This window comes from Canis lupus, chromosome 15, assembly GCF_003254725.2.
Source record: "Canis lupus dingo isolate Sandy chromosome 15, ASM325472v2, whole genome shotgun sequence".
NCBI lineage: Eukaryota > Metazoa > Chordata > Mammalia > Carnivora > Canidae > Canis > Canis lupus.
Genome location: NC_064257.1, coordinates 35,574,945 through 35,587,065, shown reverse-complemented (window position 1 = coordinate 35,587,065; position 12,121 = coordinate 35,574,945). Strand labels below are relative to the sequence as shown.

General features: G+C 36.8%; 1 protein-coding gene and 1 long non-coding RNA gene across 3 annotated transcripts in view; one reads left to right on the top strand and one right to left on the bottom strand.

The window, feature by feature from the left end:
* The window catches only part of LOC125752513 (uncharacterized), a 101,704-nt gene that overhangs the window by 22,285 nt on the left and 67,298 nt on the right, over nucleotides 1-12,121 (bottom strand). The window lies entirely within an intron of this gene.
* Nucleotides 1-12,121, top strand: part of NTN4 (netrin 4) — a 124,991-nt gene that overhangs the window by 104,993 nt on the left and 7,877 nt on the right. For both annotated transcript variants that reach the window (XM_025439153.3, XM_025439154.3), the window contains exons 8-9: nucleotides 8,437-8,505; nucleotides 11,551-11,721. In XM_025439153.3, coding sequence (XP_025294938.1) covers nucleotides 8,437-8,505; nucleotides 11,551-11,721 — 240 coding nt within the window. The remainder of the gene's footprint in view (nucleotides 1-8,436; nucleotides 8,506-11,550; nucleotides 11,722-12,121) is intronic.

Genomic DNA, 12,121 nt, shown 5'->3' with positions numbered 1-12,121 from the left:
CATCGCAGTAAAAATATACCCAAATCTCATTACCCAAACTGTTAATGTTTTCATACTGTTTTACACAGGGGAGAGCTAATAAATATATCAAGTTTGGAAATGTAGAAATCCATTTAAAGGAAAAATATTCTTGCAGACCTAGTATAACTTAATATACACAAAGCTAAGTATGAATTCCTTATGTTTATATCTTTTTTAAAACTAGAAAGCAAAAATAATTTTATAAACTAATTATAAGCCAAATAACAAAACTATTAAAATTCAAATTAACACCATTAATTGAACATGAAAGATGATCTATACTTGAAGCCAAAACACTCTTTCCTGTATAAAGATGGTTCTTTGAGTCTATCAAGTCTATGCTACTATTTCCTCTAACTCAGTTTTCCTATGATGTTTTATTTGTTCCTTTTTTGATGAGCATGCCACGATATTGGTGTGAATACATGGTTTCTGTGTTCATCCTGTCCCTATTCTTTTCTTATAGAAACTCAAGTGGTTCTATTCTGCACCAGCTTGCTCCATAACACAAACACAAATGTGGGCATGAAATCTTGTGTCAGCATTTGATTGTAAAGTGCTCCCCAAATGATCCAAATGAAACTTACAATAAATTTTTTTAAAACTTTTATTGGGGTATAATTGACATATAACATATTAGTTGGGGCAGCCCGGGTAGCTCAGCAGTCTAGCGCCGCCTTCAGCCCAGGGCCTGATCCTGGAGACCTGGAATCAAGTCTCACGTTGGGCTCCCTGCATGGAGACTGCTTCTCCCTCTGCCTGTGTCTCTGCCTCTTTCTCTCTATGTGTCTCTCATGAATAAATAAATAAAGTCTTTTTAAAAAAAAATATTAGTTTAGGTGTAATGATTCAGTAGTTGTGTGAAATGGTCACCAAAAAATTCTTTTTATTAAACCTTACAAATGCCAAAAATGTATTGTGAACACTCATATACACACCTGCTAGTATTACCAAATTTTAAGTTTTTCCATAATTTTTTCATATTTTTATTTAAATTTTAAAGTGTTACAGATACATTTGAAGACCTGTACCAATCTCCAACTCCACTAGCCTCCCTTACCCCACAGAATAACCACTAACCTGAATTTTGGTATTATCATTAATTTTCATGTTTTTACTACATATGTAAATAGAGTGTTTTTATTTTATTTTTTTTGAGTGTTTTTATTTTTTTAAAGATTTTATTTATTTATGAGAGACAGAGAGAGAGAGACAGGCAGAGACACAGGCAGAGGGAGAAGCAGGCTCCATGCAGGGAGCCCGACATGGGACTCGATCCCGGGTCTCCAGGATCAGGCCCTGGGCCGAAGGCAGGCGTTAAACCGCTGAGCCACTCAGGGATCCCCTAAATAGAGTGTTTTTAAAATTGGATGTACATAACTTACCCTTACTTTAAAACTTCTTGTGACCTAAATATGTATTTTTTTAGATTTATGCATCCTATTATTTGAATATGCCACTTTTTATTCTCTCATTATTTGCCATTTAGAACATTTCCAATTTTCCACTGTTATGTAATGCTATAATGAATGTTCTCTTAAATGTGACTTTGTGCACTTAAGAAGAGGAGCTTCACTAGAGCAGGGGCTGGTAAACTGGCCCTCAAACCAAATCTGGCCTGCCAACTGTTTTTCTACAACCCACAAGCTACCTGCTCTAAGATTTAGTTTTAATAGTTATATAAATACCTACATAATGTCTTTAATTGTGTCTCTTAGACCATAAAGCCTAACACATTTATTATCTACCCTTTTGGAAAATGTTTGCTGATCCTTCTCCTAGGGTACAACCTAGCCATTGTTGGGTCATAAGTTGTTTTTTTGTTTTTTTTTAGGATTTTATTTATTTATTCATGAGAGACACACAGAGAGAGAGGCAGAGACACAGGCAGAGGGAGAAGCAGGCTCCATGCAGGGAGCCCGACGTGGGACTTGATCCCAGTACTCCAGGATCAGGCCCTGGGCTAAAGGCGGCACTAAACCGCTGAGCCACCCGGGCTGCCCATAAGTTGTTTTTTTTTAAATCAAATTTACCACATATTGCCAAATACCTCTCCAAAGTGGTTATACAGATTTGCATTCCACCAGCAAAGAATGACATCCTGTTGTTTCACATCCTCACTGATATTCTGTATTTATTTCACAAATTTTTGTGTAACACATACAAGGGGCCAACCACCATTCTACCTCACTAACTCAGCCACAATTCAACTCATTTAATATTTTTGGGCTTCTAAGTTAACATTATCAAATCTCTCAACTTTTGCCAATCTGATGAGTATGAAATGGTACCTCACCATTTTAAATTACATTTTCCTGATTACTAACAGTTTTAGTAACTTTCATGCTTTCTTGGCCCGTCAGATCTCTTTTTCTGTGTATTCCCAGTTTGTCATTTTCTCACTAATTATAATTTCTTATAAATTCCTTCCTCTATCCAACAAATATTTATTGAATACCCGTAACATATGCCGGTACTATAAATATAGTAATAGAACAGAACAGATAAAAAGCCCAGCCTCCAAGGAGCTTACATTCTTGTGGAGGAAGACAATTAATGGATAAATAAAATATTTAGTATCATGTTGCCTAATATTATAGAGAAATAAAGTAGGGAGGGAGATAATAAGTGGTCAGCAGGGGCATACTTTTAAATAGAGTGATCAAGGAAAGTCCTGTAAAAGGTGATGTATGAGGAAAAAAAAAACTGAAAAAGGTAAGAGAGTAAGCATACAGATAAAAGAAGAAGGAGAGTTTAGGTATAAGATGCAGCAAGTGCAAAAGCCCTGAGGTCAGCAAGGAGACAAGAGCAACTGGGGCCAAATAAGAAACCACAATTTTAATACATTTTCATGCAGAACTTATGGACTCCTCAAGAATCAACCCAAATTTGAGAAACACTAGTATTTGCAATTCTGTATCATGTATTTTTTCACTTAATAATCTTTTTTTAAAGATTTTATTTACTTGTTCTTGAGAGACAGAGAGAGGCAGAGACATAAGCAGAGGGAGAAGCAGACTCCCCACAAGAAGCCGGATGCGGGACTCGATCCCAGATCCCAGGATCAGGACCTGAGCCAAAGGCAGACAACCACTGAACCGTCCAGACGTCCCTCACTTAACATAATCTTATGATCATTCTCCTAATGGTTTCATTTTAGTTCACTACAGGAAAGAAGGTGGGAAAGATAAAGGAATGCAAAGTAGCCATATTTATCTCTTTTATCACTTCAAAAAGAAAAAATCTTTCCCATTATTAATTTTTTGCCTCAATGCTAAATAGTCTGAATTCTATAGTTTTAACTTTAACCACTTGTGGGAGTTTTATTTTTCTAACACAATGATTTTCATAATTATTCAACTTTGCCTGCTAAGCCAAATCTGTAAAAAATCAAGTATGTAGGACCATAGGACATTCATTAAGCCAATCATGTTACTAGGGAGCTGGTGACACATCAATTAAGCACATAATGTGCTGGCAATCGGAATCACTCCAGACTCACACCCACAACAGCTGTTAGGTCTGTGATACCCCCTAGAGAGTCTCCGAAATTCATCTGGAGGAGCCCCAGATTGAGGAAGCCATTGTTCAGTTTCCTGCTAAATGGCAATAGTGCCATTGGGTATAGAATACTGCCGTGCTTGTGGCACCTTTTTAAAGCAAAAAAGGTGATAATCAGTTTTATAAGCACCATAGCTCATCCTCAAATATATGTGCCTACCTACCTATTTACCTACCATAAGTTTCCAAAACTAGAAGCATAATGCACTATACCAATAAGATACCCTTAATTTCTACCACTTATGAGATGGAGAACATTAGATGTAAAATTCACCTCCTGTGCACAAATTTGGCTTTAAATAGTACCATAGAACTTGTAGACAAAACTGGCTTCAAATAGTTCCATAGAATTTGTACAAGAAAACTGTTTTTTTTGTTTTTTTTTTTTTTTTTTATTTATGATAGAGAGAGAGAGAGAGAGAGGCAGAGACATAGGCAGAGGGAGAAGCAGGCTCCATGCACCGGGAGCCCGATGTGGGATTCGATCCAGGGTCTCCAGGATCGCGCCCTGGTCTGAAGGCAGGCGCCAAACCGCTGCGCCACCCAGGGGTCCCCAAGAAAACTGGTTTTAACCAGTACTGCAGAACTGTAAACAGTGTTCTAATAACCCAATATTAACTAATTAGATTTTTCTCCCCTTCCAGATTTCCTTTAAGAAAACACATCTGAGGGCAGCCCGGGTGGCTCAGCGGTTAGCACCGCCTGCAGCCCCGGGCGTGATCCTGTAGATCCAGGATCAAGTCCCACATCAGGCTCCCTGCAGGGAGCCTGCTTCTCCCTCTGCCTGGGTCTCTGCCTCTCTCTCTCTCTGTGTCTTTCATGAATAAATAAATAAAACTAGGGGCAGCCCGGATGGCTCAGTGGTTTAGTGCTGCCTTCAGCCCAGGGTATTACCCTGGAGACCCGGGATCGAGTCCCGCGTCAGGCTTCCTGCATGGAGCCTGTTTCTCCCTCTGTCTTTCATGAATAGATAAATAAAATCTTTAAATAAATAAATAAATAAATGAAACAAAAAATTTTAAAAAAAAAGAAAACACATCTGAGTTAAAGCCTGATCAACAAAGATTCATTCAAAAACAAATTTTAAGGATGCCTAGGTGGCTCAGGTGGTTAAGCATCAGACCCTTGGTTTCAGCTCAGGTCCTGATCTCAAGACTGTGAAACTGAGTGCCACAACACTGTGCTGCATGCAGTCTACTTATCCCACTCCCTTCCCCACTGCCCCTCCCTGCCCCTCTCTCTCTCAAATAAATAAATGAAATCTTTTTTAAAAAAATTATTACAATAGTAATCTATTAAAAAAAACAATTTTAATGTATGATTTCTTAACATATGAAAAGGAAGTGTTGGAAAGCAACCACAGAAAGATCTTCAAATAACAGAACTTTGTATGTTCTTGTTGGCTGAAGGACTACAAAGGAGAACGTAAGTTGAGTAATAATATATGCCATTTGGAGTTCCAAATGAGAGTTTTTAGCACAGTACTTACTGTACTCTCCTGCCTTGGTGGAATTATCAAAGGCTGCAGGCTATCTATTTAGGTTACTCCAGTTTCTGAATGAGTAACCCTCTCTGCTGTGTTTAGATTATATGCAATATTATTTAACAGATCACAACAGCTCATTTTAAGCACTTTAGATTTCTCATTCCTACTACCTAATTCCACTGTGATTTTCCACTTGCACATGTCATTCTCTAGTTTCTAGAGCAGCTTTAGTTAGAGCCAATGTGTCACTATTTGCCACATCACCATGTCTACCCAACCTCGTCTCACCAGAATCATACCCTCATTTCCACGTGGATGTTCTGTCAGCAACTCTGATTCTTTATATTCTCCTCATTCTAGACCTTTGCTGTTTTTGCCTAACCAGATCTATTTCCCCTTTATTCTTGCTATTTCTGAAGTAGCACAACCCAGTTTTACTCTGGGGAGCCATCCTTCTCCCTCCCCCCCCCCCCCATTTAATATAGTCTTGGCCAGGCCAATCAGATGTGCTCGCCCCAGAATTTAAGTCTTGAGCCAAAAGTGACAAAGTCTGAAAATGGTCACAGTTCATGATTTCAATGGCAAATGCATGAGAGGGACTGCACGACAGTTCCTGCCATCTAGATCGCTGCTGCTCTCCCGATTCTTGTCTTTTCTGAGTCCTGGTTCTTCAGCTTTTTCTCCTCTCTGCAAGCTACTGCATGCATATCCTTTCAACAATTAAGTTAAACCTCTGATTGCTACCAAAAAACAAAAACAAAAACAAAAACAAAATACTCAAATTATACACTCCTGAAATGCTCTCCTCCTAACTTGCCTATTTTGTTAGTAATACTTCAATCTCCTCTCACCTTGGCAGAAAACTTCAAGTTCATTCTTAGGCTTCCTCTTCCAATCCATTGACAAGATCTCTAGACCCTAACTCTGCAGCCTCCCTTAATAGTTCTTCCTTTCTAGACCTACAATCACCTCTTCAGTTCAGACCCACATTTCATCTGACTTAGAGACACAGGACAGTGGAAAGATCAGGGGTTTCAGATTCTCCCAGACCCAGGCTAAAAATCTGGCTAGTTACACTGCCTTGGACAAGCTGATTAACTTCTCTGAGCCTTTATTTTTTCATTTGTAAATAATGCCTATCTCATAAGGTTACTGTAGGGCAGCCCGGGTGGCTCAGCAGTTTAGCGCCGCCTTTAGCCCAGGGTGTGATCCTGGAGACCCAGGATGGAGTCCCATGTCGGGCTCCCTGTATGGAGCCTGCTTCTCCCTCTGCCTGTGTCTCTCCTCTCTCTCTCTGTGTGTCTCTCATGAATAAATAAATAAAATCTTAAAAAAGAAAAAGAAAATACTCTGCTGTCATAAGGTTATTATAAATATTAAGATCATATGGATAAAGTTCCTTATATAGTTTATGGCTTATAGTTGGCACTCAATTCAGTTACTGTTGCTATCATCAATTTCATCAGCTTCTAATTGGTCCCTACTTCCATATTCCAATACTTCTGATACGGTAATGCCAGGTTAATATTTATAGATAGATAGATAGTTTTAATTCATGTAACTTCTTTAATCTGATAAGTTTTGAAAACTCCCCTTTATCAATGAGCAAAATGGGTTAAGGGGAGCAGGAGATACAGGCTTCCAGTTATGAAATGATAAGTCGTGAGAATAAAGACACAGCATAAGGAATATGGTCAATGGTATTGTAATAGCACTGCATGGTGACAGTTGGTAGCTACACTTGTGGTGAATGTAGCATAACATATAGACTTATTGAATCACTGTGTTGTACACCTGAAACTAATGTAACATTGTGTGTGGACTATACTCAAATTTTTTAAAAAATATCTTTTCTCTGACAAATTAAATTCAGGCCCTAATTGTGTATCAGTCAAGCTCCTCCATGATGCATCTACTATTCACAACTCAATCTGTACTCAGGAAAAAGAGAACCACTGACTCTTCCACGAACACACTCTGCCCTCTCCCTTACATTTCTTCCTTGCTCTTTTATCTCTGTATTCTTGTCCTTGTTAAATTTCTATGTTAGATCTTAGACAAGTAAATGAGTATAAAACACTTAAAATAGGGATCCCTGGGTGGCGCAGCGGTTTAGCGCCTGCCTTTGGCCCAGGGCGTGATCCTGGAGACCCGGGATCGAATCCCACGTCGGGCTCCCGGTGCATGGAGCCTGCTTCTCCCTCTGCCTGTGTCTCTGCCTCTCTCTCTCTCTCTGTGACTATCATAAATAAATAGATAGTTTAAAAAAAAAAAAACACTTAAAATAGTGCGGGGCACATTTTAATGTGCTCCTTGGTAAATGTTACCTACTTTTATGCCATTCAATGCCTATGAAATGTAATGTGTGAGGGCAGAAAGGGAAGGATGAAATATCTGTTAAGTAAGAATGGAAATCCTATTCCTAATGGGTTCTGGGACTATAAAGATAAATAAGACATAACCATTGTCCTCAAGGTTCACAGTTTAGAGAGGAAGCAGATAAATGAATGAGAATGCTATATAAAAACTATATACAAAGGCATTTTTAAAGTCTTCTACAGAGCCTGGCAAATGTATCACACACAATAACTGTAATACATAATTTAAGCTGTTGTGAGTAAACATCCTACATATTCTTCAGAGTCCATTTCAAATCCATCTTCAGGCATGAAGATCCTTTTCCCATCTTCCCAAACATGCAGCTCTCCCCCCCAAGTATGTTATACCTATCTTAGAATGCTTATTGCTGTTTGTACGCTTGCTTTACTCACATTACTGAGCTGTAAGTCTCCAGGCAAGAATTGCATATTGCTTTATATACCCCTGTGTATATAGCATCATGTCCTACACATAATAGGTGCTCAATAAATACTGTTAAATTGGATGGCATTACCTTCAAAGGACTGCTTGATTATTTTACTACATTTGACTTTTGCCATGGTGGACATTAATTGTAAAAAGACAATTGTCTTTTCTATAGCTTACCCATTCAGTTGTTCATTTCTCTGAATGGACTCTTAATACTGGACTATATCTATCATAACATAAGTTAAAAGTATTAAAATATATCAGTTTCCACCTTTCTACATTCTTTTAAATCAATACTGTATTGAATGATAACTAACTCTGTTCAGAAAGTGACACTACTTTGTTTGAATGACTTTTTAAAGTTTATTAGTATTTATGGATTATGTTGTATGAATCACTCAAGCCTTAAAAAGTTATACTACCTGACATCTGAAACTAATAAAACAGTGTATTTAATTATACTTCAATTTAAAAAAATGAGTTATGCTACATGGATTTACTTGCTGTTTTTTTTCTTTGTTTCTAAATAACTAACACTATTTTTCATTTACTTTATGCAGGTAAATGTGAATGTAAAGAACAGGTATTAGGAAACTCCAAAGCATTCTGTGGAATGAAATATTCATATGGTAAGTTCAAAATCCTTGAATGCTTCTAAGAATCTATTCAAACCAAGTATAAGGAATTTTTGAGGAAATGGGAGGCTTAGTCTATGACATTCTTTTTTTTTTTTTTGAAGATTTTATTTATTTATTCATGAGAGAGAGAGAGAGAGGCAGAGACACAGGCAGAGGGAGAAGCAGACTCTATGCAGGGAGCCTGATGTGGGATTTGATCCCAGGTCTCCAGGATCAGGCCCTGGGCGGAAGGCGGTGCTAAACCGCTGAGCCACCCAGGCTGCCCTATGACATTCTTAATATATCAAAGCATTGGTCTTCTATAATAATTCCTAATAAAGATGGCACTGAATGTCCTGGCCAGGGCAGGAGACTGGCTGAGCAAAAGCAAGGCCATCCTACTATAAGGAAAAGAGGCAAATAACAAAAAGAAAAAAAAAAACATGACATAATCCTTTCTTATGGATGCTTCTTGTCTTAGTAATCTAAAAAGGAAGTCTCTAGTCACTAAAATGATCCCTGTGCCAGTTTCCTGTAATAATACCAGTTTCGAGTAATAATCTGTGCCAGTTAACATGTAATAATACTAAGCAGAAATCATTTTAAACACTATTTCACAGTGCTTAAGAGCTTGAGCTTTGGATTCAGACCTACATGGGTTTGATTTCTGGTCAAATGCATGGGTAACTTAACCTCTCCAGACTTCATCTGTAAAATAAGGATGATATTGTAAAATGATATTTTAGAAAAGCACACAGCACATTACCTAGCACATACTATATGCTCAGTAACTGGTAGAGAGGAGGAGGAGGATATATATTTGGGGAGCACTTAGAATAGCTATCCATCCAAGTCTCTTCCCTGCCCTCTCTGATATTCTAGACTCCTGTTCCTTTCAAATACCAGGAAAATATAAACAAAGGAAAATGTCACTGCCCTAAGTAAAGACATTACTATCTTCAAATTCTAAATGGCTTTATATTTACTATTAAAGCAAATTAGATGCCTTTTCTTGCCAAGACATTCTTGACTAGTATCTAAGGCTTTTTATTGTTCTATAATTCATACTGACCAAAATATGCATTACAACGAAGAGAAAATTTTAAGTCCTGATTTCTGAAACCAGTGTTTCGGTTCTTGATAACACTGTATTTAATCTCATAAACTATCTTAAAAAGTAAATGTTAAAAAACTTATAAATCTTATCTAAAATTACATACATATTTCCGTCCTTTTACCTGACAATTTGGCTAAATAATAGAAGAAAACTTTTCAAATGTATAGTGCTCAATAAAGAAAAGTACTTCAGAGAAAAATGGTATTTACTATCAAAAACAAAAAATTTAGTCCAAAGATAGCCAGTTTAGTGGAAATAACAACTGGTTGTCAATATTACATATATTTGGTAGCTCTCTAAATTTACAAACTACTTCACTGGCATCTTTTAATACAACTGTATTATTTTCTGCTTAAGAAAACTCGAATGCTCTTAATGATGTAATGAAATACCTTGTTTTTATTAGGTGTAATACACCTACAGACTTGGAAAAAGGTTTCCACTCCCCCACTCTCTATTAATGGGAGGGGGATGTGATTGATTTGTTTTTTCCTTTAGCAAATATTTATTAAGCTCTAATAGTGAATAGATGAGGTTCCTGTTCTCTTTGAGCATACAGTCTAATAGAAAAATAATAGTGAACATTTGTTGAACATTAGCTATGAGCAAGGCACTATGCTATGCACCCTTCCTGCATTTATCTTATTGGGATTCCAGCCCAAACTCTACCTCTAACTTACTGGTCATGCAAATTTGGAAAGTTCGTTTAACTTCTTAAAACTTGTTTCCTCAAACTTAAAACAAGATGAACTCTTAAGACCCATTAAAAGTCTAAGATTTGGTGATTCTATAAAGACTGCTGACAATCATATTCTCAGAAATTGGGACCAGCCAATATAGGGTTCCCTCATTATACAGAATTTTCCATCAAGATATAGATGACCACATGAGAACTCTTTGAGTAATATAGAACACTACTTCCAGTGTTCCTTATTTGTTGTTGTTGTTGTTTTCCTTTTTTTTTTCCCAGTGTTCTTTGGGTCTACTTTCTTCCCCACCCTGTTTCATAGATGGAAGAGCATAGCATAATAGAATCATGAGTTATAGAGAACACTGAAGCTCTGCCATCATTTGGAAGGACAGCCATCCTAACCCCAGTCAACTTTCATTTTACAACCAGGGAAGATTAAATAATCAATACTTAAATATTTAATCTCTTTAGAATGTATGAAATGTATTCTGGCAGTAACATTTGGTTTGTTCTTTGTCCTAATTTTATAAACAGTGAGCCACAGAGTAAAATATAGTCAGAATCTAAATAAAAACCAGTATAACAATTCTACTGCCTATACATCTTCTTTCTGTTTGGATTTGATAGCTAAATGTATTTAAGATTATGTTTGCAGGGCAGCCCAGGTGGCTCAGTGGTTTGGTGCCACTTTTAGCCCAGAGCCTGATCCTGGAAACCGGGGATCAAGTCCCACGTCGGGCTCCTGTGGAGACTGCTTCTTCCTTTGCCTGTTCTCTCTGCCTCTCTCTCTCTCTCTCTGTGTGTCTCTCACGAATAAATGAATAAAATCTTTAAAAAAAAAAAAAAGATTATGTTTGCAGTAGGCAAATGGCTGATATTCTTTTAGCTTAATGATATGGGAAACAGTGGTTGAAAATGTCTAAGAAGGAAGAGTATAGTTAATATAGGTAAATAAGGTGAAACCAATGCAAAAGTTAGTGAGCCTAATGATTTTTTTGAGTTTTTTTAAATTCCAGTATAGTTAACATACAGTTTTATATTAGTTTCAGGTGTAATATACAGTGATTCAATAATTCTAGATATTACTCAGTGCTCATCAAGTACCTAATGATTTTTAAAGCAAATTTCCACATTTCCATCATTAATTAACTTTTCCATTATACTCTGAAATACATATTTAAGTTATTCCAAATCCAAAAGGTACTATGAAATTCTATGCATTTTGACTTTTGGAATTGTGCTGTTACAGTACTAAAAATAAAGATTTTATCAGCTCACGACAAAGGATCCCATGCTGAGGTCAATGTGAAGATAAAAAAAGTCTTAAAATCTACCAAATTGAAAATTTTACGAGGAAAAAGAACATTGTATCCAGAATCATGGACTAACAGAGGCTGCACTTGTCCAATCCTCAATCCTGGTAAGCTTTATTAGACTTGTCTAGCTTAATAACTACTTTGTCTATGCTGATTTGCTCCTTGTATTAACATTCTCAAACCACAACTGAAACAAACTCACCGAGATGAGCACTGGGTGTTATTCTGTATGTTGGTAAATTGAACACCAATAAAAAATAAATTTATTATTAAAAAAAAAAGAAACAAACTCACCAAGAGTATCTCTTCTTTTCACCATCTGAATTCTGGGAAAAATCCAAATAGAATTCTTTGAGCTGACATCAAAAAATTATTTCTCTTCCACACATTTTATAAAAGTAAAATATTTTTAAATCCAGCAATATAATATTTTCTGTTCTAAAAGAGAAGTCTCAGCTTGGTTCCAGGTGCCAGTAGTATAGAAAACACTTTCATAAATTTAGT